This window comes from Molossus molossus, unplaced genomic scaffold (assembly GCF_014108415.1).
Source record: "Molossus molossus isolate mMolMol1 unplaced genomic scaffold, mMolMol1.p scaffold_m16_p_18, whole genome shotgun sequence".
In the NCBI taxonomy this organism is placed as follows: domain Eukaryota; kingdom Metazoa; phylum Chordata; class Mammalia; order Chiroptera; family Molossidae; genus Molossus; species Molossus molossus.
Genome location: NW_023425353.1, coordinates 63,547,917 through 63,573,628, shown reverse-complemented (window position 1 = coordinate 63,573,628; position 25,712 = coordinate 63,547,917). Strand labels below are relative to the sequence as shown.

Here is a 25,712-nt window from a genome sequence, read left to right as displayed (position 1 = left end):
CCTGAGACTCATTGGTCTGCGGGTGGATGCTCCAACTGCTGAACCAAACTGGCCAGGGCAAAAAAAAAAGCAGAATTTTTAAGGGCAGAATCTTTAATGGAGGGAAGCCTTGGAGAAAGGACAATTGTTGAAAGAGCTAAGATAGACACATCCATGTTTCTCTTGCTCTCTTTTCCTCTCTCTCTCTGAAATCAATAAAAACATATCCTCAGGTGAGGATTTAAAAATAAAAAAAATTTTTTTTTAAAGAAAAAGCTGAGCCCAGCCAGTGTGGCTCAGTGGTTGAGCATTGACCATGGACCAAGAAGTCACCAGTTCAATTCCTGGTTGGGGCACATGCCTAGGTTTCAGGCTCAGTCCCCAGCAAGGGGACATGTAGGAGGCGACCAGTTGATGTTTCTCTCTCTCTCTCCCTATCTTTTCCTATCTCTCTAAAAATCAGTAAAAACATACTTTAAAAATTTTTTAAAAAGAGCTGAGACAGAACCCTGGCCGATTTGGCTCAGCGGTTTAAAGCGTCGGCCTGGCCCTGGCCTGTTTGGCTCAGCGGTTAGAGCGTCCACCTGCGGTCCGGAGAGACCCGGGTTCGGTTCCCGCTAAGGGCATGTACCTCGGTTGCAGTTTGTCCCCGGCCCTGGATGGTCGTGCGGGTGGCAGCCACTCGATGTGTCCCTTTCATGTCGATGTTTCTCTCTCTCTCTCTTCCTCTCTCTTTCTCCTGCTCTATCTGAAAAAAAATGGAAAAATGTCCTCGGGTGAGGGTAAAAAAAAAAAAAAAGAGCTGAGACAGAGAATAGAACCAAGATAATAATAACTAATATTCTTGAAAACCAAAACAAACAGAACAGAAGTGATAATAGTTATAGTTCAAAGAGTTGGCACTTACTGCATTTTTACTGTTGCCAGACATCTTGCCTGCTTGAATCCTTATGACAGTCCTCGAGGGGAATCACTACTATTAGCTCCATTATGCAGAAGAGAAGGTGGAGGTTTGTGGGAAATTACTCCAGGCCATACAGCTATTTCCCACCTGGCTGGTGTGGCTCAGTGGATTGAGTGTCACTCCATGGACTGTGAGAGGTCCTGGTTCAATTCCTGGTCAGGGCACATACCTGGGTTGCAGGCTTGATCCCCAGTAGGGGGCGTGCAAGAGGCAGCCCATCAATGTTTCTCTCTTACATCGATGTTTCTCTCCCTCCCCCTTCTCTCTAGAAAAATCAATAAAAATATATTTTTTTAAAAAGAGAGAGAGAGCCTGGCCGGTGTGGCTCAGTGGTTGAGCATCAACCATGCACCAAGAGGTCGCCAGTTCGATTCCAGGTCAGGGCACATGCCCAGGTTGTGGGCCCAATCCCCAGTGGGGGACATGCAGGAGGCAGCCAATCGATGTTCTCTCTCATCGGTGTTTCTCTCTCTCTCCCTCTCACTTTCTTTCTCTCTAAAATCAATAAAGGAAAAAAAAATTTTTTTTAAAGAGAAATTTATCTTGTGTTGTAAAGAAGGAAAAGGTTTGCTGCATTTTGGGCAAACCTGAATGTGATCACATCTAGATTATTTCTGGCAGAACAGTTTTGTTCATGAATTAACTAACTTTTTCATTCACTAGGTAATACATTGTTACTTTGCCACTAACTCAAGTATCAGATTAATCTTTACTAATCTTTCTGTTTCATATTTGTATCCTCCTCCTTTCAAGTGAAAACATCTGTTTACTTATTTACTCTCTACTATAATACACAAAGAAGAGTTTTGGAATTGCTTTACCACTGCCAACAGCAGTTCTTTTTTAAGTTTTTTTTCTTTTTTGATTTTAGAAAGAGAAGAGGGGAGAGGGGGAGAGGGAGAGAAACATTGATTGGCCGCCTCCTGCATGCCCTTCACGGGGGATTTGGCCCACAACCTGGGTATGTGCCCTGACCAGGGATTGAACTGGCGACCTCTTGGTGCATGGGTCGATGCTCAACCACAGAGCCACACTGGCTGGGCTCAACATTTTTTTTTTTTGAATCCTCACCCAAGGATATTTTTCGTTTATCTTCAGATAGAGTGGGAGGGAGGAAGAGAGAGGAGAGAGAGAGAAACATTGATGTGAGAGGGACACATCAACTGGTTACCTCCCGCATGACCCCGACCAGGGTCAGGGACGAACTGTAACTAAGGTACGTACCCTTGACTGGGATCGAACTTGTGACTTTTTGGTTCGAGGACCGATGCTCTAACCACTGAGCATACTGGCCAGGGCTACAACATTTCTTTCTTGTCCTTGGAATATATCCTACTGAGGGTAGATGGTCAGAGTGCCATGGTTAGAAGTTACTTAAAATAATCCTCCTTTTCTTCTCTGTGGTTATCAGCCTGACATGTAGTTAGGTTAATTTGTTTCTCTGTATTCAGTTGTAAACTCCTTTCATCCTTATCCATTTAATTTAGGGGTTTTGTTTGTTTGTTTGTTTTTTATGGATTTTAGAGAGGAAGGGAGAGGGAGAGAGAGAGATAGAAACATCATGAGACAGAACATCAATTGGCCACCTCCTGCATGCCCCCCACTGGGGATTTGGTCCACAACATGGGCATGTACCTTGACTGGGAATCGAACCGGCGACCTCTTGGTGCATGGGTTGGCGCTCAACCACTGAGCCACACCGGCTGGACTGTTTTGTTTTGTTTTGTTTTGTTTTGTTTTGTTTTGTTTTGTTAATCCTCCCTAAGGATATTTTCCCATTGATTTTTAGATGTAGTGCAAGGGATGGAGGGAGGGAAAGAGAAAGAAAAAAACATTGATGGGAGAGAGACACATTGATTGGTTACCTCCCACACTACTGGGGCCCAGGATCAAACCTGCAACCAGGTATGTGCCCTTGACCAGGAATTGAATCCTCAACCCTCTGATTCTCAGGCTGACGCTTCCCTAACCATTGAGCCACGTGAGCCAGGGCTAGTTTTAAATTTTTTTTTCTTTATTGATTTCAGAGAGAGAGGAAGTGAGAGGGAGAGAGACAGAAACATTGATGAGAGAAAACATCAATTGGCTGCCTCCTGCATGCCCCCCACTGGGGATTTGGCCCACAACCTGGGCATGTGCCCTGACCAGGAATCGAACTGGTGACCTCTTTTTTTTTTTTAATCCTCACCCGAGGACACCCTTGCATTTATCTTCAGATAGAGCAGGAGGGAGAGAGGGAGAAAGAGAGAGAGAGAGAGAGAGACATCGATGTGAAAGGGACACATCGAGTGGCTGCCACCCGCATGACCAACCAGGGCCGGGGACAAACTGCAACCAAGGTATATGCCCTTAGCGGGAACCGAACCCGGGACTCTCCGGTCCACAGGCCAACCCTCTAACCGCTGAGCCAAACCGGCCAGGGCCGAACTGGTGACCTCTTAATGCATGGGTCGATGCTCAACCACTGATCCACACCAGCCAGGCCAGGGCTAGTTTTTTTTGTGTGTGTTTTTTTTTCTTGGTATGTGCCCCTAGTGGAAAACGAACCCGGGACTCTCTGGTCCGCAGGCCGACGCTCCAACCACTGAGCCAAACTGGCCAGGGCTAGTTTTTAAATATATAAAACATTTTATATGATGTAAATGTCAAAACTTATATAAAAGAATTTTCTTGGAGAAATTTTATTCCTTTCCCTATACCTTCATTTTTTTGTTTCTACTTTCTGGTTTATCCTTCTCTTGTTTTGTTTTGGAAAAAAAAAATGTTTTTAAATTGTGAGTGTGTGTGTGTATATACACACTCAAATTTATATGTTTATTTTCTATCCCACCCCCTGCCCCGTTCTTAGTTCTCTTACTTTCCCATGGAAGTCCTTTCTTATGGAAGGGATGACATACTATATATACTCTTCACTTTGCTTTTTTTCCTAGACCTCACTATCTATTAGCCTGTGGTGATCTTCCTCATTCTTTGTTTATAGCTTTATTTTTCAAATGGGTACTTACATCATTTCTAATATTTTGCTATCATAAACAGTTGCTCAGTAAATATTTTTTAAATCTTTGAGTTATGACAAAGACAAGTCCTTCAGGTAACTGAGTTACCTACAAAGAAAATCAAGATGGTTTAGATTTATATAATGTACCTAGAACAGAGCATGACACATAGTATTTACTTTGTCTAAAATTCTTTTTTTTTTTAATCCTCATCCAAGGATATGTTTATTGATTTTGAGAGAGAGAGAGAGACAGAACATCGATGTGAGAGAGAAGCATTGATTGGTTGCCTTTCATACGAGCTTCTACTGGGGATTACCTGAAATCTAGGTATGTGCCCGACTGGGAGTTGAACCTGCAGCCACTTTGGTGTATTGGATGATGCGCCAACTGAGCCACCTGGCTGGGGTTCATTCTTATTTTATTATTATTATTTTTTTTTTTTTCACTCTTTATTTATTTATTTATTTATTTTTTCTTTTTAATCCTCATCCGAGGACATTTTTCCATTTTTTGTACAGATAGAGTGAGAGGGAGAGAGAGGAAGAGAGAGAGAGGGAAACATCGATGTGAAAGGGACACATCGAGTGGCTGCCACCCGCACGACCAACCAGGGCCGGGGACAAACTGCAACCGAGGTACGTGCCCTTAGCGGGAACCGAACCCGGGTCTCTCAGGACCGCAGGCGGATGCTATAACCGCTGAGCCAAACCGGCCAGGGCTTTTATTATTTTTTTATAGACCTTATGGTTCATTCTTATTTTTTAAGTCATTCATGTACATAATGATGGTGAGCTGCTTTAATTGGTTCTATTCATAATTGCTCCATATCCATATGTTGATATTACATATATTGTACTTTGTGGTTTTCCACCCCTGCTTCATAACTCAGCAGAGACAGAACCTCCTTGCTTATCCTTGCCACTACCATAGGATTTAGTAGCTGATATACATGGTGGGGCAAAAGTAAGTTTTTAGTTGTAAGTATGCAAAACAGTTTATTCCTGTATTATTATTTATTAATTATCGTATTTTCATACAAATAACTGTAAACCTCCTTTTGCCCTACTCTGTATTTTATCATCTCTTTCCTATTTGGAATTACCAATTCCTAGAGAGCTGGCTTTTCATACCTAAGAGAATGCCTGGCATTAGTAGGTGCTTTTAATACATTTTTTAATTAAAAGAAGGGATTTAAAAAATCATTACAGCCCTGGCCGGTTTGGCTCAGAGTGTCAGCCTTCAGACCAGTGAGTCGTGGGTTCGATTCTGGCCAAGGGCATGTACCTCAGTTGCAATTCATCCCTAGCCCTGGTTGGGGTCGTGAGGGAGGCAGCTACTAGATGTGTCCCTTTCATGTCAATGTTTCTCTCTCTCATCCTCTCTCTCCTTCCCACTCTATCTGAACAAAAAATGGAAAAATGTCCTCACGTGAGGATTAAAACAAAAAAAATCATTACAGCCCAGCCGGTGTGGCTCAGGTGTGCCTCAGTGGATTGAGCCTCGTCCCATGGACTGAGAGGTCCTGGTTTGATTTCCGGTCAGGGCACATGGCCAGGTTGTGGGCTGGATCCCCAGTAGGGGGGTGCAGGAGACAGCTGATCAATGTTTCTCACATCAATGTTTCTATCTCTTGCCCTTTCTCTCTCTCTCTCTAAGAAAAAAAAATCAATATAAAATCATATTAAAAAATAAAAATAAAAAATTATTCCAGTTTTTGCAAACAGTAAATAAAAGGAAATTGTGTTCACTTCCTATTTTTGAAGTGAAAGCACACATCTGTTTTATTCATTTTTCTCCTTATTTTTTTCTCTCCCAATTTAGTTTGTGCTGAGTCCTATAACCCTGATGAGGAAGAGGAAGATACTGATCCAAGGGTAAGAAGTACAGCAAAGGGTACTAGGTAGAATTGTTTTATTTCCCCTCTTACTCCCCTACTCCTTTATACACCACATCTAAGCATGCTGATAATTAAAATTAATACAAATTAAAATCTCAACAAGATGCTATTTTTATCTAACAGATTGACAAATGGTATGAAGAATGATATACCTTAAACTAATATAAAATAATATTGAATGTAAACTGTAATTGAAAAATAAGATGGAAAAAAAAGTAGAAGAATGAAAGCAAGATTAGTTGAGGTATTGGTAAGAAGGGGAACCTAGCTATAGCTGTCAAAGCCTTAAACATAGTCAGGACAACTAATTTAGCAATTACCTAAAGGAGAATTCATTCCTAACAAACAGTTGGATCCTTCCTAAGGATGTACAAATGGAGATCATTACAGCGTTGTAATAGCAATCTGTTCGTTTTTTTGTACCGTTTATTTATTTATTCATACAATTATATCTGGAAGGATATATCCCAGATGTTAACAGTGGTTGTGGGAGGACTTTTGGGTGCTTTTTAAAAATTGGGGTTTTTAAATTCTTATACAGTTAACAAAGTACTTCTATAACAAATTATGAAGCATCAGTTTTTAAAGATTGTGTTATAAAAGAAACTTTAATGATCTTTCAAGTATGCCTTCAAATGAATAGCCTATGAAAGATTTCTGAAGTATTCTAATAATAAAATGCTACCATTGTGTGAATATAATAGACACGTAGATTTTTAAGTATTTTTACTCTGGATATTGTGAAATTCCTGATGACTTTTAAGAGTTAAATTGCCCTGGCCCTGGCCAGTTTGGCTCAGCGGTTAGAGCGTCAGCCTGTGGTCCAGGGAGACCCGGGTTTGGTTCCCGCTGAGGGCATGTACCTCAGTTGCAGTTTGTCCCTGGCCCTGGTTGGGTCATGTGGATGGCAACCACTCGATGTGTCCCTTTCATGTCAGTGTTTCTCTCTCTCTCTTCCTCTCTCTCTCTCCCGTTCTATCTCAACAAAAAGTGGAAAAATGTTCTCGGGTGAGGATAAAAAAAAAAAAAGAGTTAAATTGCCCTGGCCAGTTGGCTCAATTGTTTAGAGCATCGTCCCTATATGCCAAAGTTGTGGGTTTGATCTCTGGTCAGGGCACCTACAGGAATCAACTAGTGAGTGTATAAGTGAAACAACAAATCAGTGTTTCTCTCTCTTCTTTCTCACTTCCTCTCTCTCTAAAACCAATAAAAATAAAGTTAAATTGGTTTTTTACTAACTTTTTAATATCACAATTTCAAAATGCTTAACACTTTTTTTAATCCTCACCTGAGGATGCTTTTTTCTATTTTTATCTTCAAATAGAATGGGAGAGAGACAGAAATATCGACATGAGAGAGACACATGTATTGGTTGCCTCCCACACAACCCTGACCAGGGCCAGGGACCGAACCACAACCGAGGTATGTGCCCTTAACCAGAATCAAACCTGAGATTCTTTTTTTTTTTTTTTTTTTAAGTGGTTGTATTTTATTTATTATCCTCATCCGAGGACATTTTTGCATTTATCTTCAGATAGAGCAGGAGGGAGAGAAGGGGGAAGAGAGAGAGAGAAACATCGATGTGAGAGAGACACATCAACTGGTTGCCACCAACCAGGGCCGGGGACAAAGTGCAACTGAGGTATGTGCCCTTAGTGGGAACCGAACCCGGGACTCTCTGGTTTGTAGGCCGACACTCTAACCGCTGAGCCAAACCGGCCAGAGTGAACCTGCGACTCTGGTCTTCAGTCCGACACTCTAACCACTGAGCAAAACTAGCCAGGGCTGTCCTCACTTTTTTTTTTTTTTTTTCTTTTAATCCTCACCAGAGGATATTTTTCCATTTAGAGTGGGAGGGAGGGAGAGAGAGAGAGAAACATCAATGTGACAGAGACACATCCACTGGTTGCCTCCTGCATGACCCCAACCAGGGCCAGGAACCGAAATGCAACTGAGGTACATGCCCTTGACCAGAATTGAACCCACGACTCTCTGGTCCACGGGCCAGTGCTCTAACTGCTGAACTAAACTGGCCACAGCCTGTCCTCACTTTTTAAAAAAAATATGTTTTTATTTTCTTAGCGAGAGAGATAGAAATGTTGATGTCAGAGAGAAACATCTATAGGCTGCCTCCTGCACGCCCCCTTTTGGAGATTGAACCCGCAACCCAGGCATGAGCCTGACCGGGAATCAAACCAGGACCTCTCAGTCCATGAGACAGCTCTCAGTCCTTAGCCACACCGGCCAGACTATCCTCACTTTTTTTTTTTATCCTCACCTGAGGACATTTTTCCATTTTTTTGGTCAGATAGAGAGGGAGGGAGAGAGAGGAAAAGAGAGAGAGAGAGAAACATTGACGTGAAAGGGACACATCGTGCCCTGGCTGGTTTGGCTCAGCAGTTAGAGCGTCGGCCTGCAGTCCAGAGAGACCCGGGTTCAGTTCCCGCTAAAGGCATGTACCTTGGTTGCAGTTTGTCCCCGGCCCTGGTTGGTCGTGCGGGTGGCACCCACTCAATGTATCCCTTTCACGTCGATGTTTTTCTTTCTCTCTCTCTTCCTCTCTCTTTCTCCTGCTCTGTCTGAACAAAAAATGGAAAAATGTCCTCGGGTGAGGATAAAAAAAAAAGAAAGGGACACATCGAGTGGCCGCCACCCGCACGACCCAACCAGGGCCAGGGACAAACTGCAACCGAGGTACATGCTCTTAGCGGGAACCGAACCCGGGTCTCTCTGGACCACAGGCCAACGCTCTAACCGCTGGGCCAATCCGGCCAGGCCTAACCTCACTTTTTAAACATCTTTACACAGACCTGGCCGGTTTGGCTCAGCGGTTAGAGCGTTGGCCTGAGGTCCGGAGAGACCCGGGTTCGGTTCCCGCTAAGGGCATGTACCTCGGTTGCAGTTTGTCCCCGGCCCTGGTTGGTCGTGCTGGTGGCAGCCACTCGATGTGTCCCTTTCACATCGATGTTTCTCTCTCTCTCTCCCTCCTGCTCTATCTGAACAAAGAATGAAAAAGTGTCCTCGGGTGAGGATAAAAATAAATAAAATAAAAATAAAAATAATAAAGATCTTTACACAAATGTCATCTCAGGCCAAATCTGGACACATACAGACACACTATGTTTTTTATCACCCTTCTCTACCTTATTTTTCTCCTTAGCCTTGTCACTCACTCTAACATATTTTTATGTATTTATTGAACATGAGAGCAGATGTTTCTGTTTATGTGTTCACTACTATGTCCCCAGAGGTAGGCCAGTGCCTGGCTCCTAATAGGTGCCTAATATTTGTTGAATGAACAACTCTGTAACCCTCTGCTTTGCCAATGAGGATTCCAAGGCTCCCAGTTGGGTAACTGACTTGCTGGCAGCTACATAGCCACTGGGTGGCACCAGGGTACCCACCAGGGTACTCTTTACCCACTATCATATTACCCTTCACAATCAGGGCACTGCTTGATATACGTATAGAATTAAAATTATAGTAAACATGCTCTTAATATTTCTCCTATTTTAGAGAGAGAAATATACTAATTTGTAAGTAAAGTTTGATTTTAAAATGGAATTTAAAATCTCCTTGGCTTTATTTGTATTGGCAGGTGATTCATCCCAAAACTGATGAACAGAGATGTAGACTTCAGGAAGCTTGCAAAGATATTCTCCTTTTCAAAAATCTTGATCAGGTAACATTGATTTAAAAAAATTTTTGTCTTCACCTTTTTTCCTGTTTGTCATTTAAACAGTTTTTAGTGTCTTAGCCACAGCTATATGAGGCATAAAACTTTAGATTCATCTTACTTACAAATGTTTGCATTGTGTTGACCACCATAACCATAATGAGCTTTTCAGATGACTTTTAGTATTTCTCAGAACTGCTGTGACACTTCCTTCAAGACAGTACCGTTTGAGGACCATGTACTTTGGTCATGTAAAAAGGAAATGCTCAGGTTTGCATGACCATGGCTTAGTTTTATGCTGCAGGATCATTTCTCCAAAGGTACCAGTATAGAGTTCTTTTCATCTGTGTCTGTTAACCTACTGGAAATGTTTGTGTCTTCTTCTCAGACCTTAGGTGTGAGGCATCTCTTGGGATTACTTCTCAATAAAGACCTCAGGAATGGGGCGCACACAGAGTGGTGTTTGTCTGCAGAGTCCCAGCATGGGCTACATGGGCTTGTCTTCCTCTCTTGGTGGAGATAGAGAGCAAGGACTACCTCCTAAAGACAAAGAATCTTCAATTTTCCTGTGTCTTCTTTACTTTGAGGGCCACACACTGAAGCCACATAAATGGTTGAGGTGCTGAGTCTACTGGGGAACCTCTGAGTGTGCAAACACAGAAAGGATGGGATTAGAATTCCACTACCCAGCTTCTGCATATAAGTCTTCTGAAGACATTCCCACAGCCCTCCCTGGGAATCTGGCTGGTTATACATGAATCTGTGAAATATCAGTCAAGGGAATGAATCATCCCTGGTAAACCAATCTTTTGGCTAGCTGTGTGGTTCTAGAAATATCCAGAACATTAATCAGAGTTTTATTCGTCTCAGGCTGAATAAAATAAACAAAAACCATAAGCTCACGGAAAGACTGGTTGTGAGAAATACTGGTCAGTGTCAGCTGTTTTCTCTGGAAGACCCATCTGTATCAATGGAAAGAGGAATTGCTTCTTTATCCACTATGAATAAAACCCCTTAATACCATCAGATATTCTAAACAAAGTTGCTTTGTCAATTTAATATTCAAAGTTTTTTTAAATGTTGGAGAATACCATTTTAGCGTTGAAAAATGATAACTGAATTTTCAGATTTAATTATATTTTTCTAAGATTTTTAACTTGAAAATATTCAAATACAACTGAGTTGACAGAATTTTATAGAACACGCATTTAATCACTCCTTTGATTAACATTTACTATGCTTGCTGTGTTATATCCATCTACCCATCCCTCAGCTAAGGGAATGGCAAACTTCTTAAAGAACCAGATAGTGCCTGGCTGGTGTGGCTCAGTGGATTGAGGGTCATCCCATGGACTGAGAGGTCCAGAGTGATTCCCAGTCAGGGCACATGCTCTGGTTGCAGGCTCAATTCCCAGTAGGTGGCGTGCAGGACACAGCTGATTGATGTTTCTCACATCTATGTTTCTATCTCTCTGGCTAAAAAAAAAATCAATGAAACATTTTTTAAAAAAAGAACCAGATAGTAAATATTTCCATCACAACTACTCATCTCTGTTATTGTAGCAGGAAAGCAGCCATAGACAATAGATTAATGAAAGGGTGCGGCTGTGTTCCAATAAAATATTATTTATAAAAACAGGCAGCTGTTTTATTTTAGGCAGTATATTTCAGAGTAAATTGCAGGTATCAGTATTCTTTCCCTTAAATACTTGGCATGCATGTCATGAACTAGAGCTCAATATTTGTTTATAATATTTATTTATTTATTTAATCCTTACCTGAGGACATTTTTGCATTTATCTTCAGATAGAGCAGGAGGGAGAAAGGGAGGAAGAGAGAGAGAGAGAGAGAGAAACATCGATGTTAGAGAGACACACCCAACCAGGGCTGGGGATAAACTGCAACCGAGGTATGTGCCCTTAACAGTAACCGACCTGGGCCTCTCTGGTCCGTGGGCTGACACTCCAACCGCTGAGCCAAACCAGCCAGGGCTATAATTTTATATTTAAAAAAATGTTTTATCTTTATTGACTCAGAGAGAGAGAGGAAGGGAGAGGGATAGAGACAGAAATATCAATGAGATAGAACATCAGTTGGCTGCCTCCTGTATGCTCCCCACTGGGGATTTGGCCCATAACCCACCTGGGCATGTGCTCTGACCGGGAATCATACTGGTGACCTCTTGGTGCATGGGTCAATGCTCAACCACTGAGCCACACCAGCTGGGCTGTTTATAATTTTTTGATGTAAAGTTTGCATACAATGAAATGTACAAATTTTAAGTGTGAATTCACTGACGTTTGACCAAAGTTTATACTTAGATAATCCAAACCCCTGTCAAGATACAGAACATTGCCACCACTCCAGAAAGCTCCCTCATGTCCCTTCATGATCAATTCCCCCAGAGCAACTACTGTTTTGATTTATTCTACAGTAAATTAATTTGCCTATTCTAGAATTTCATACAAATGGAATCACACAGTATGTACTCTTTTGTGTGAGACTTCTTTTACTCTGCATAGTGTTTCTGAGATTCATCCATGTTGTTACATATATTTGTAGTTCATTCTTTTTTCACTTTTTATTTTGAACTAGGTTTTTTTTTTGCATTTATCTTCAGATAGAGCAGGAGGAAGAGAGGGGGGAAGAGAGAGAGAGAGAGAGAAACATCGATGTGAGAGAGACACATCAACTGGTTGCCACCCACACGACCCCAACCAGGGCCAGGGATAAACTGCAACCAAGATACGTGCCCTTAGCAGGAACTGAACCCGGGACTCTCTGGTCCATGGGCTGACGCTCTAAATACTGAGCAAACTGGCCAGGGCTTGAACTAGTTTTAAACTCAGGGAAAAAAAAGTTGCAAAAATAGTGCAGAGATCACATATATTCCTCAACCAGCTTCTCCCAATATTAATATCTTATATAACCATAGTACAATAATCAAAACCTGGAAATTAATGTTGTTACAATACTATTTAAACTACAAACCTTTACCACTTCATGAAAATTTACTGTTTTTCTCACTTTTTAAAAAAATTTTTTTTCTTTATTGATTTTAGAGAGAGAGGAAGGGAGAGGTAGAGAAAGATAGAAACATCAGTGAGAGAGAACATCGATTGGTTGCCTCCTACATGCTCCCTATTGGAGATTTGGCCCACAGCTGGTCAATCCACTGAGCCCCACCAGTCGGGCTCCTTACAATTTAATATTGTATGTATTTTTTAATTTTAGCCATTTTGGTGAGTGTATTTGTCTCAGTTTTTAAACATTTATTTCCCAAGTTTCTGTTTTTAAATTTTCAAATTTATAAAAAACAGTCAAAAGACTGGTACCATGAACACTCACATACCTTTTACCTAGACTGACCTGTTAACATTTTTTTTTGCCACATTTAGTCTTTCTCTAATGTACATATGTACACACAAATAAGTATATATAAACTGCTTTTTCCTTTTGTTCATAGCCACTTACGAATATATTTAAGACATCATGACTCTTAGCCATTAAATACCGTAAGATGTATTTTCCAAGAACAAGGATGTCGTTGTACATTAATACAATACTGTTACTAAACCCAAGAAATTTAATATTGGTGTGATAATATTACCTAAGATACAGCCTGTATTCATATTTTCCCGGTAAAGTTCTCTATAGCTTTTTAAAAATACGTTTTTATTGATTTTTTTAGAGAGATGGGAAGGGGGAGATAGAAACATCATTAGTGTGAGAGAGAAACATCAGCTGCCTCCTACATGCCCCCTACTGGGGATTGAGCAGGCAACCCAGGCATGTGCCCTGACGGGGAATCAAACGGGGTCCTCTCAACCAGTGAGATGATGTTCAGTCCACTGAGCCACAAAGGCCGTGCTCTCTATAGCTTTTTGGTTTTTTCTCTTCTTTTAGTGAGAGAGAGAGAAATAGAAACATTGATTTGTTGTTCCACTTATTTATGCATTTTTTGGTTGATTCTTGTATAGTATAGTAAATAAATAAGCCAGTTACGTAATTGTTTATCACCATTAAGCATTCTGTTTTTTTCTGTTTGTTTTTTTAAGCATTCTGGTTTTTTTTTTATCCTCACCTGAGGACATTTTTCCATTCTTTGTTCAGATAGAGTGGGGAGGGAGAGAAAGAGAGACGTGAAAGGGACGCATCGAGTGGTTGCCACCTGCACGACCCAACCAGGGCCGGGGACAAACCGCAACCGAGGTACATGCCCCCAGAGGGAACCGAACCCGGGTCTCTCTGGACCGCAGGCCGACGCTCTACCGCTGAGCCAAACTGGCCAGGGCTAAGCATTCTGGTTTTTTAAAAATATTTTTTCTTTATTCATTTCAGAGAGAGAAGAAGGAAGAGGGAGAGAGAGATAGAAACATCGATGAGAGAGAACATCAATTGGCCATCTTCTGCATGCCTCCCCCCCCCCCCCCCCCCCCCCGCTGGAGATTTGGCCCACAACCTGGGCATGTGCCCTGACCGGGAGTCAAACCGGCGACCTCTTGGTGCATTGGTTGATGCTCAACCACTGAATCACACTGGCCGGTCAAGACAAAAAAATTTTTTAAATTATTTCCTGGCCAGGTTTTCAATCTACAGTCCTCCAAAGAGAAAGTCTTTCTTTGAGTTGAAGCTGGTATTTTCTTTTAATGTTTTTATTGATTCTTTAGAGAGAGGAAGGGAGAGAGATAGAAACATTAATGTAAGAGAGAAACATCCATCAGGTGCCTCCTGTATGCCCCCTACTGGGGAACTAGTCCACAACCTGGGCATGTGCCCTGACTGGGAATCGAACCAGGGCCTCTCAGTGCGGGGGATGGTGCTCAATCTACTGAGTCACACCAGCCAACCAAAGCTGGTATTCTTTAATGTCCCCTAATAGTCATTGATCTCCCTGCCCGACAGAGGCTCTAGATTGAGACCAATGTTTTGTTAGAATTTAATAGCATTGTTTTGTTTCTATTATACTTATTAGTACAGTTACCTTCTGGTTATAGCAGGTAATATTTGCAAGTAAGTAATTGTATGTGTTATTTGAAGCCATAACAGATTTCCTTTACTGAGTACTTGTTATGTAATACTTTTGTTAGATTTTTCTCCTTTAGTCATAAAAATTGATGAGCTAGAAGCTCCTCATTAAGCCCTTTTATACTTATGAAAAAAACTAAGGTTCAGAGAGGTGAAGTGGTATGCTTGGCTAGTCAAAGCGATTGTTCTGCTCTAAAATACAACTTCTGATGTCATCCCAGCCCCTTAGATCTGATGATCCTGTTAAATTAACACCTATAAGAAGGTGGCATCATATGGTTTTACATATGACATAGTGAAACCATCAGGGCCAGTGACACTCATGTGGGTATGGCTGGGACAATGGGCACCATGATTTAGATACCTATTTTTTGCTTAAGTTAATACTTTTTCAAAGTAATACTGCCTCAGAAAACTTAGCAACTATGCTGTGTACATGGAGGTTCAAAGCTGAATGGTCACAGGAAAGCACTTATTTCAGACAGCCCTTAGGTTTCTGCTTGAATATGAGGAATAGCCTGATTTGGGGACTTTGTCACAAGCTGAGGTAAGCACAATCATTTTTTCCCCCCAGCAATTGTAAAAACTGTCTTTTCTTCTTCTGTGTTCCCTGCAGGAACAACTTTCTGAGGTTCTCGATGCCATGTTTGAAAGGATAGTCAAAGTTGATGAGCATGTTATTGACCAAGGAGATGATGGAGACAACTTTTATGTCATAGAATGGTAGGAGATGGAGCTTTGCAATTGTACAGCTACATTTAATACGATTCATGATTTAGGACAGTGCTTTACTCTCTTTGTTCAGTCCAGAGAGGATGTAGGCAGATGAACAAGCTTCCCAAAGCTTGCCCGTCTCTGTCCACAGTCTGCCCTTCTCCACTGTTGTCCTGAGTCCTCAGTACATCCCATATTTGGGTTGCCGCTACCTAGAGTAGAAATTCTTCTTTACAATTAGGCAAGATGAACTTTTTAAACATGTTATTTGCCAGTGTTCAAGGGAATGGATTTCCTGAAGAATATCTGTGATACTATGTTATCATCCAGATCTTTCAATCCCAGCCTCATCTTACACATGAGGACACTGCCTCAACCTCTGGCCCCTTCTGGTTCTGTTCCAGGTATAAACTGTTGGAAAACATGAAATACGTGGGTTTGACCTACTCACCTTAGTGTGTCCTAACTTCTTTTTTGTTTTTTGTGTTTTTTTTTTAATCCTCACCTGAGATTATTTTTCCATTTATCTTGAGAAAGAGTGGGGGGGAGGGGGAAAGAGAAATATCAATGTGAGAGAGTTGCATAGATTGGTTGCCTCCTGCACGACCTTGACCAGGGCTGGGAACCGAACTGCAACCGAGGTATGTGCACTTTACCAGAATCGAACCCACAATCGTGGTTCACGGGCCGATGCTCTAACCACTGAAACAAACGAGCCACGGCTCCTAACTTCTTGGGGGACTCCTTATGACCCCTTCTAAGTCCTGAAAGGAACATCCTCACCAGGGTTTAAAATCACTAAGATGTTGCCTCACCCAATAACTTCCATTATTTTTCAGTTGTTGTTGTTGTTTTTAAGTAATTTCAGAGTTACAGGAACATTACATAGATGGTACAGAAAATTTCTATAAACCTAGCTGGGTTCCCCAGGTTACCACATTTGCTTTATTAATTGTTGGAGAGTAAGTTGCAAGTATGATGCCCTTTTACCACTGAATACTTCATTGTGTATTTCCTAAAAATAGGACATTCTTTTATATTAGCACAGAACAATTATAAAAATCAGAAGTTAACATTTATACAGTACTGTCATCTACTATACAGACTTATTCAAATTTTTCCATTGTTTCCTTGATTTCTACAGTTATTTTAATCTGTCAGGTACAAGATTCATTTGGTTCCCTTTCTTTTTTTTTATCCTCACCGGAGGACATTTTTTTATTCTTTATTCAGACAGAGCAGGAGGAGAGAGAGGAAGAGAGAGAGAGAAACATCAATGTGAAAGGGACACATCGAGTGGCTGCCACCCACATGACCCAACCAGGGCCAGGGACAAACTGCATATTTGGTTCCCTTTCTTGTCAAGCCTTTGTTTGTTCAGATTCTTGAACAGAAAACGTTCTCACTCCTTGGATAACCTTTGGGTTCTTGATATCTGTGACAAGTGTTACAAATAGAAAAAATGGTTTTATTTATTTATTTTTTCAATATGTTTATATTGATTTTTTTTACAGAGAGGAAGGGAGAGAGAGATAGAAACATCGATGTTAGGGAGAAACATCAATCAGCTGCCTTTTTTTTTTTCATCCTCACTCGAGGACACTTTTCCATTTTTTGTTCAGATAGAGTGGGGAGGGAGAGGGAGAGAGAGAGAAACATCGATATGAAAGGGACACATCGAGTGGTTGCCACCCGCACGACCCAACCAGGGCAAATTGCACGACCCAAACTGCAACCAAGGTACATGCCCTTAGCGGGAACTGAACCTGGTGAACCTGGGCCTCCCTGGACCGCAGGCCAATGCTCTACCACTGAGCCAAACCAGCCAGGGCAGTTAGCTGCCTCTTGCACACCCCCTACCAGGGATCGAGCCCGCAACCCTGGGCATGTACCCTGGCCAGGAAAGGAACCAGGACTTTTCAGTCCATGGGACAACACTCAATCCACTGAGCCATACCAGCCAGGCTTATTAAAAGAATAAAGATATAAGTATTATCTTCTAAGTTATATTACCACCTCCAGCAGCCACCTTTTTCCCTTGTTTTGCCATGTGCTCTCTCCCACTCACTCAGGAATCCCAATAAGCACTTGTAGTTTGGGAAATAAGCACCTACCTGCACATATCCATAGCTTAAAGGTTGAATTACCTGTCTACAAACAGAATGATTTGTTACATGTGTAAAAAAGAGAGATTATCTTTTGTATGCTATGAAAGTAGTTACTAACAAATTGGAAAGGCTATCATTGAAGTAAAAAGATAAAATTTCTGACCTCAAACAACTCATCTGTTGAAGAGACAGACCGTTAAATAGATAATTATTACATAATGTGGTGGTAACAAGAATAATAAAAATATGTTCCATTATTTGGAAGAGGACCTGAGTTGGAGAGGTTAGGAAAGACTCTGCTTTACGACTGCCTGAACTGGTTTGTCATTCCCCAAATTAAGTAGCTAGTGTCTCCTGGAGGAGAGACTAAAAACACATAAGTGAATTTATTTGAAATTCTATTTCCCATTCATGTCCTCATTACTTTTGCCTTGTCCACCACGTCTAGTACAGGTCAGCTTTTCTATTGAGTGGTGGGCTCCCTTAAGAGCAGGATTGGTGCCACATAACTGGCCAGGACACATGCCCAGGTTGTGGACCCGATCCCCACTGGGGGACATGCAGGAGGCAGCCAGTTGATGTTCTCTCTCATTGATGTTTCTATCTCTCTCTCCCTCTCACTTCCCCTCTCTTTAAAATCAATAAAAGAAAAAAAAAATACAGCAAACATCATGCTTAATGGTAAAAGAGTGAATGTTTTTCCCTTTAAGATTGAGAACAAAACAAGGATGTCTACTCTCACTTCTATTTTATATGGTATGTAGATGCTAGCCAGTACAATAAGGCAAAGAAACAATAAGGAAAAGGAGAAAAGGGACAGAGGGCAGGTGGGCGAGCACATTAATCAGAAAGGAAGAAGTAAAACTCTCTTTGTTTTCAGATGACAGGACCCTCTAGAAGATCTCAACAGTGCTACTAAAAAGCTAGTAGAACTAATAACTGCGTTTAGCAAATTTATACAATACAAAGTCAGAATACAAAAATCTGTTGGGAATCGCCTATAACAATGTTTTCTCCCTTCTATTTATGTACCACCTGCTAGTTCTCAAATTTATTGTTAGAATTAATAAGTGAAATTATTGCCCTGCCGGTGTGGCTCAGTGGTAGAGCATTGACCCATGCACCAAGAAGTTGCCAGTTTGATTCCTAGTCAAGGCTCATGTCCGGGTTGTGGGGCCTTGATCCCCAGTGGGGGGCATGCAGGAGGCAGCCAATTGATGTTCCCTGTCATCGATGTTTCTATCTTTCTCCCCCTCTCTCTTCTTCTCTGTCTCTAATATCAATAAAGAAAACAATTTAAAAATGAATAAAAGAAATTGTTTCTTGTTATACTTTCAGGGGAACTTATGACATTTTAGTAACAAAAGATAATCAGACCCGCTGTGTTGGTCAATATGACAGCCGTGGAAGTTTTGGAGAACTAGCTCTGATGTACAACACTCCAAGAGCTGCTACCATTGTTGCTACTTCAGAAGGCTCCCTTTGGGGACTGGTGAGTTAGAGAAATTGTTTCCCTTGCGTGACATAGTATTAATTCCCTTTACCCCTGGGTCTCTGTCCTTGGGCTGTTGATGAACACTGTATTTTTTTTTATTTTTTTTTTTATCCTCACCCGAGGACATTTTTCCATTCTTTGTTCAGGTAGAGTGGGAGGGAGAGAGAGAGAAACATCGATGCGAAAGGAACACATCGAGTGGCTGCCACCCGCACAACCGACTTGGGCCGGGGACAAACTGCAACCGAGGTACGCGCCCTTAGCGGGAACTGAACCCGGGTCTCTCAGGACCGCAGGCCGACGCTCTAACCACTGAACCAAACCGGCCAGGGCTGAACACTGTATTTTATAGCCAGTTATCTGAAAGTCATTGTGAAAGGTCATGTACCAATGTATTTTTCCATTTATCTAAAATGAGTACAGGAGGCAGCCAATTGATGCTTCTCTTTCATGTTAGTGTTTCTCTCCCTCTCTCTCTCTCTCTCTTTCCTTTTATCCCTTCCTCTCTCTCTAAAATCAATAAAAATGTATCCTTGGGTGAGTGTTTTAAATTAATTAATTAATTAATTAATTTAGAAAAATGAACTGATACCAACTGCTGGGGCCGGGCCAAGATGGAATAACCCCATTCCTCACTAGTCTTCCCTCTTAAACTAAAAAACTCTAGATATTATACAACAAACAAACATAGGGAGATCCTGAAAGATGGAAAGGAGAAGGCAAACTTTATAGGGACTCAAAACTTAAGGAAGGACTTAAGAAAGTCAGTAGAAGCTTCTTCAGGAATCTTCTACAGTCACAGCAAAGGGTAGAATTCCTTTTCTTTCTTTTGAACCTCAGGGTTATTTAAATAGCTTGACTGAACACTTGCTGCCTGAAGGAGCTACCATTTCAGTGCTCCATTGGAAGCTCCCTGAAAGCTGGGTTGGGGTGTTTGCTGCTTTTTCATTCCCTCCACAGTCATTGGAACTGGCCCTGCACAACGTGAGAGTTCTGGGAAGTGTAAAAGCATGCATAAAAAGGGTTGGAGCCCTGGCCGGTTTGGCTCAGCGATTAGAGCGTTGGCCTGCAGTCCAGAGAGACCGGGGTTCAGTTCCCGCTAAGGGTGTGTACCTCAGTTGCAGTTTGTCCCTGGCCCTGGTTGGTCGTGCAGGTGGCAGCCACTCGATGTGTCCCTTTCACGTCGATGTTTCTCTCTCTCTTCCTCCCACTCTATCTGAACAAAAAATGGAAAAATATCTTCAGGTGAGGATTGAAAAAATAGGGTTGGAATGTGAAGAGACAAATTATTTTAAGAGGTATCAGTTGTTTTCTCTTCAGCTGGAAATATAGTTTGCTATTGCAATTGTAGTAATCTTTGTAACATTATAGACAGATTTTTTTTTAATGTTGTTTTGGACAGTGCCTACTGAAACATAAGGAAGGGAACTTTATGATTCCTATTTTCTCAGTCTTGATTGTCCTCTTTCCACAGTACTCTTGGCCTAGATTGGCCCAGAAAACATGTAGAAATTGAATTCTAAAGATAATGGAGTAGTGTTCCAAAGTATAACAGTAACATTTTAAGTGATACCATTTCTAACCTTGGACTTCAAAAAAGTAGTGGCATGTTAATTCATTCCATTATAGAATCAGAGACTGAATCACTCTTTTCAAGCCAACAGATGAACAAACTGGGGCAGAATCTGGTAAAATGCCGGAGAGCAGACATTATTTGTACAGTAGTTTAGGGAGGGAGGTTAGGAGTCTACCATGGCTCCCACTAGGCATGTAGGGTGCAATAGGTGACTTCTTTTGTAAGGCAGGTGAAACATGGCATGGAATAGAGCCTGAGAATTCTGTAATTAATGGAATATGAGCTGGTGAATCCCATTTAGACATCTTGACTTAGTTGTCTTCTATGTGTTTTCTCCACTCCACTTTCACCCCTATCATCAAGAATGCTAAAATAGCAGACCTACAGCTTAACATGCCTTTAGCTTCTTGCTATTTTTTTTTTTTGGTACGTGCCCCTAGCGGGAATCAAACTCGGGACTCTCTGGTCCACAGGCCAATGCTCCAACCGCTTAGCCAAACTGGCCAGGGCACTTCTTGCTATTTTTCATCCTGTCAGCCTTTAGGATGTCATTACTGTATCCCCCCCCTCCAAAAAAACCAAAAACAACAACTTCTTTTTTATTACTGACAGTCTGAGGTAGAAGAAAACTACAATTAACTTAGGTACAAATAACTGTGGAACTATTTAGAAGCCTAAAACTAATCAATTAACATTGTGCTAGCTGTATGTCCCTCTCTACATATCTGAGAGGTACCTGGCTATAGCTCTGGTTAACTGTTTCCCGAGTCCGAATCCATGACTTGCTGGGGTCAAGGTACCTTTCATATGCCTGCCTTCCATCTTGAGTTTCCTCCCCTCTCTGTACTAATTTAAATTCTGTCCCTTTTTCAGGTCCCAGACAGTCCTTTATTCTTTATTTTTTTTATTTTTATTTTTTTATTTTATTTATTTGTGGGGGGGCAGTCCTTTATTCCTATATATTTTATATTGTTTCCTCATTGAGATTGTTAACGTCCTGGAGGGCAAAAACCATCTGATTGTTTTTTCTCCTTTTTCTCAAGGTGCATCTTTTCACATTTAGCAGTGATAGACTGTAGGCTCACAAATGTTTGATTAGGAGTTTTGCATTGTATATTCTATTTATGACCCATAGGTGGCAGCCATTGAGTACTACATAGCAAGCAACAATGTGTGACATCTATCTGGCTCAGGCTACGGTTCTTTTTCTCAGAATGATGACTCAGATTGAAATATCTGGCTTCGGTGGGGGGATGGGGGACATCTGTAATACTCTCAACAATAAAATAAAAATTTAAAAATAAAAAGAAATATCTGACTTAGTACCTTTCATAGTCCTCTAATATTTGCTATGGCCCAGTTAATTAAACCATAGGTATTCTCTTACAGTCATTTACCAGAATTTTCATATTCTTTTTTGTAGGACCGTATGACTTTCAGAAGAATCATAGTGAAAAACAATGCAAAAAAGCGGAAGATGTTTGAATCATTTATTGAATCTGTGCCCCTCCTTAAATCACTAGAGGTAAAGTCTATTTGAATAAGACTGTTTATGGGGGTTTAAGAAAAGCTATTAAAATTATTCTGTTATTAGGTTTTCAAATCAAACTATTTTAACTTATTTCTGTGTTGTGTAGATATTATTTGTGACCTTTAGTTGAGATCTTTTCTTTGTAATTTGTGAGTATGTCTGTTGTTTCAGGTGTCAGAACGAATGAAGATTGTGGATGTAATAGCAGAGAAGAGCTATAAGGATGGAGAGCGCATAATCACTCAGGTGAGGGGGGATGCATCATTTGTCTTTTCACTTTTGGGAACTCAAGTTGCAAGATAGATACTAGGGCATACTTTCTGCAGATCTTCTGAAACCCAGTGATGTTCATCTCACTGACATGCAGATCTATTGCCTTCATTCACCTTTGCTTGACTTCTGGTGTGTGTTTGTTCGTTCGTATTTATTTATTTATTTGATCATCTTCACCTGAGGATATTTTTTCCATTGCTTTTTTTTTTTTTTTTTTAATTTTAGTTTTTTATCCTTACCTGAGGACGTTTTTCCATTTTTTTGTTCAGACAGAGTGGGAGGGGGAGAGAGAGAGAGAGAGAGAGAGAGAAACATCGACATGAAAGGGTCACATCGAGTGGCTGCCTCCCACACGACCCAACCAGGGCCGGGGACAAACTGTAACCAAGGTACGTGCCCTTAGCAGGAACTGAACCCGGGCCTCTCTGGACCAAAGACCGATGCTCTAAACACAGGGCCAAACCGGCCAAGACTCCTTTGCTTTTTAGAGAGAGTACAAGGCAGGGAAAGAAGAGGAGAGCTAGAGAGAGAAACATTGATGTGTGAGAGACACATTGATTGGTTGCCACCTGCACAACCCTAACCAGGGCTGGGGATCAAACCTGCAACCCAGATATGTGCCCTTGACTGGTAATTGAACCCGCGACCCTTCAATCCAAAGGCCAGTGCTCTCACTGCTGAGCAAAACGAGCCAGGGCTGGTGTTTGTTCTTTTGGATGTCATTTTCTTTTGACTCTGAGTAAACTTCATTCATGGATGTTAACACCTGGGGAAGTTTAAAGAGTCGTGCCCTTTTTCTTTCTGTTTTGCACGAGGGTAGCCTCTTAGCTAATCCAACACAAACCAGAGTCTTCACTCTTCAGTGAATGAGCAGATTTATAAGGTGTCTTTAGTATTCTTTTGTGCCTTTTTCTCATATTATTTGTGGGTATTTTAAGGATCACAATACAGTGCACTGGATCATTGTGATGAGTACTGTGTAATAATTTTTCTTGTCTACTGTTTGCACTGTGTCTTGTTAGCACAGTAAGTAGTGCAACAGTCTCATAATTATAGGCATACCTCAGATACATTATAGGTTTGTTTCCAGACCACCGCTATAATATCACAATAAAGCGAGTCATGTGAATTTTTTGGTTCCCCAGTGCATATAAAAGTTATGTTTACACTATGCTGTATTCTGTTAAGTGTGCAATAGCGTTATGTCTAAAAAACAATGCACATACCTTAATTAAAAAATACTTTAGCCCTGCCCGGTTTGGCTCAGCAGTTAAGAGCGTCGGCACGCGGACCACTGAGTCATGGGTTTGATTCTGGTCAAGGGCATGTACCTTGGTTGTGATTTGTTCCTGGCCCTGGTTGGGGTCATGCGGGAGGCAGCCACTCAATGTGTCCCTTTCACATTGATGTTTCTCTCTGTGTGTGTCTTCCTCTCTCTCCCTCCCACTCTAGCTGAACAAAAAATGGAAAAATGTCCTCAACTGAAGATAAAAAAATAACAAAAAACAGAATACCTGTGAAGTGCAGTAACATGAAGCACAATGAAATGAGGTGTGCCTATATTTTAAAAAGTATTCCAGACTTTGCCAAGTATATACTTCTCTGCCTGTGGTTCTGGCAAGAGCACTGGAAAGATATCTAATTGGTTTGGGTTGAGTGTTGTGTCCATCCTTGAACCCAGAGCTGAGGCTAGGAGGAGGAAAGACTCAGATTGGTCAAGTCTTGAGTCCCAGGTGCACCCCTCAGGCCTGTGGGTGAAGTTCGCCCAACCAGCACCACAGGGACTAAACAGGTTTATCACAGAAGGAGAAAGAGAAAAAAACTTTCAGAGAAAAAGGACTAAAAACAAAATCTTTGTGAGCCCTGGCTGGTGTGGCTCAATTGGTAGAGTGTCTTCTTGTGCACCAGAGGGTCACCAGTTCTGTTCCTGGTCAGGGCACATGCCCAGGTTGTGGGTTCGATCCCCTGTTGGGGTGCATGTGGGAGGCAACTGATTGATGTTTCTCTCTCCCCTACCTTCCTCTCTCTAAAATCTATTTTTAAAAAAAATGAAAATTTATTTACTCTAAGTGGCATCTCTAAAGCTTTTGCTTTCTTTTAATTAGAAGTTAATTTTTTAAATTAGAAATTGGTTTGATTCTATAAACATTTATTAAGATAGACAAGTACGACCAGATATAAGCTCTATAATAAAGTTTCATATAAATGACAGTGAGAATATAGAAAAACAAGTACTCCATATGGTTTCATGAAGGAAATGCCATTTAAGCTGGGCTTACAGAATAAGTGCAATTTCAGCAGTTGAGCTCAGGGAGAGGTCTTTTAGGGGCAAGAGAACAATATGAGCAAGGGCATGTGGGCATGAGCTGAATTCCAGGGTAGTTATCCTAATATGGTAAGAATGCAGTGCCAAATTGCAGGAATGGCACATGTTGACAGACTACATTTGTTTCTGAACCTGAGGTGTTTTAGTTTACCCCAGAGGACCTCTACTTTATCCTGAAAGCCCCAGGCCTTCAGGAGGTATATCAAGAGGTATGAGAAGCCACAGTGTTTTCTGGGGTGTCTGCGTTCTTGAAGATAGGAGTGCTAGCTGGTGGTGCAGAATGGACATGAATTAATATACTTATTATAGACCCCTTTTAGCAGTGTCTCTAGACCAACGTTTCTCTAAGTGGGGTCCCAGGACCAGCAGCATCAGCATCATCTGGGAATGGTTGATGTTATTAGGAATTATTAGAAATGCAAGTTCTTGGGTTCTACCCCAGACTTCTTAAATCAGAAAATGTGCTTTGTGTTGTTTGGGTCAGCTTTGATACATATTATATGTTTCATATACAATAAAATTACCAAGTTTAAGTTACAATTCAAGAATTTTATAATACCCCTATAATCATAGCATACGGCATTTCTATCACTCCAAGTAAGTTCTCTCATTTGTGTTTGCAGTCAGTCCCCTCCCCAACCCCTTTACTTCTGGAAAAAACTGATCTGCCTTCTATCACTATACACATTCCTTTTCTAAGATTTCATATAAATGAAATCATATAATGGATAGTCTTTTGTGTTTGACTTCTTCCTCTTAGCCTGTGTTTTTGAGATTTATCCATGTTGTTTATATCAGCAGATCATTCCTTTTTTGAGTAGTATTTCTCAGTAGTATTGCTGCGTAGTATTTAGTTGCATGGATATAGCACAATTCTGTTCACCAGTTGAGGGACATTGGGGTCTTTCCAGTTTTTGAATTATGAATAAAGCTACAATGAACATTCCTATACAAGTCTTTGTGTGGACATGTTTTTATGGAATTGCTGAGTCACATGGCAAATATATGTTTAGCAAACTGCTGAATTGTTTTTATTATTTTTTTAAATTTATTTTTATTTATTTATTTATTTTTATCCTCGCCCGAGGACATTTTTCCATTTTTTGTTCAGACAGAATGGGAGGGAGAGGGAGGAAGAGAGAGAAA

The 25,712-nt window shown here is 41.1% G+C and overlaps 1 protein-coding gene across 2 annotated transcripts in view; it reads left to right on the top strand.

Moving 5' to 3' along the window:
* Positions 1-25,712, top strand: part of PRKAR2A (protein kinase cAMP-dependent type II regulatory subunit alpha) — a 75,642-nt gene that overhangs the window by 34,712 nt on the left and 15,218 nt on the right. The window contains exons 2-8 of one of the 2 annotated variants that reach the window (XM_036266537.1): positions 5,764-5,816; positions 9,438-9,521; positions 9,709-9,835; positions 15,160-15,266; positions 18,704-18,857; positions 21,860-21,961; positions 22,139-22,213. In XM_036266537.1, the coding sequence (XP_036122430.1) occupies positions 9,457-9,521; positions 9,709-9,835; positions 15,160-15,266; positions 18,704-18,857; positions 21,860-21,961; positions 22,139-22,213 (630 nt within the window). In that variant the 5' untranslated portion in view covers positions 5,764-5,816; positions 9,438-9,456. The remainder of the gene's footprint in view (positions 1-5,763; positions 5,817-9,437; positions 9,522-9,708; positions 9,836-15,159; positions 15,267-18,703; positions 18,858-21,859; positions 21,962-22,138; positions 22,214-25,712) is intronic. The other variant, XM_036266536.1, reaches the window with a different exon arrangement.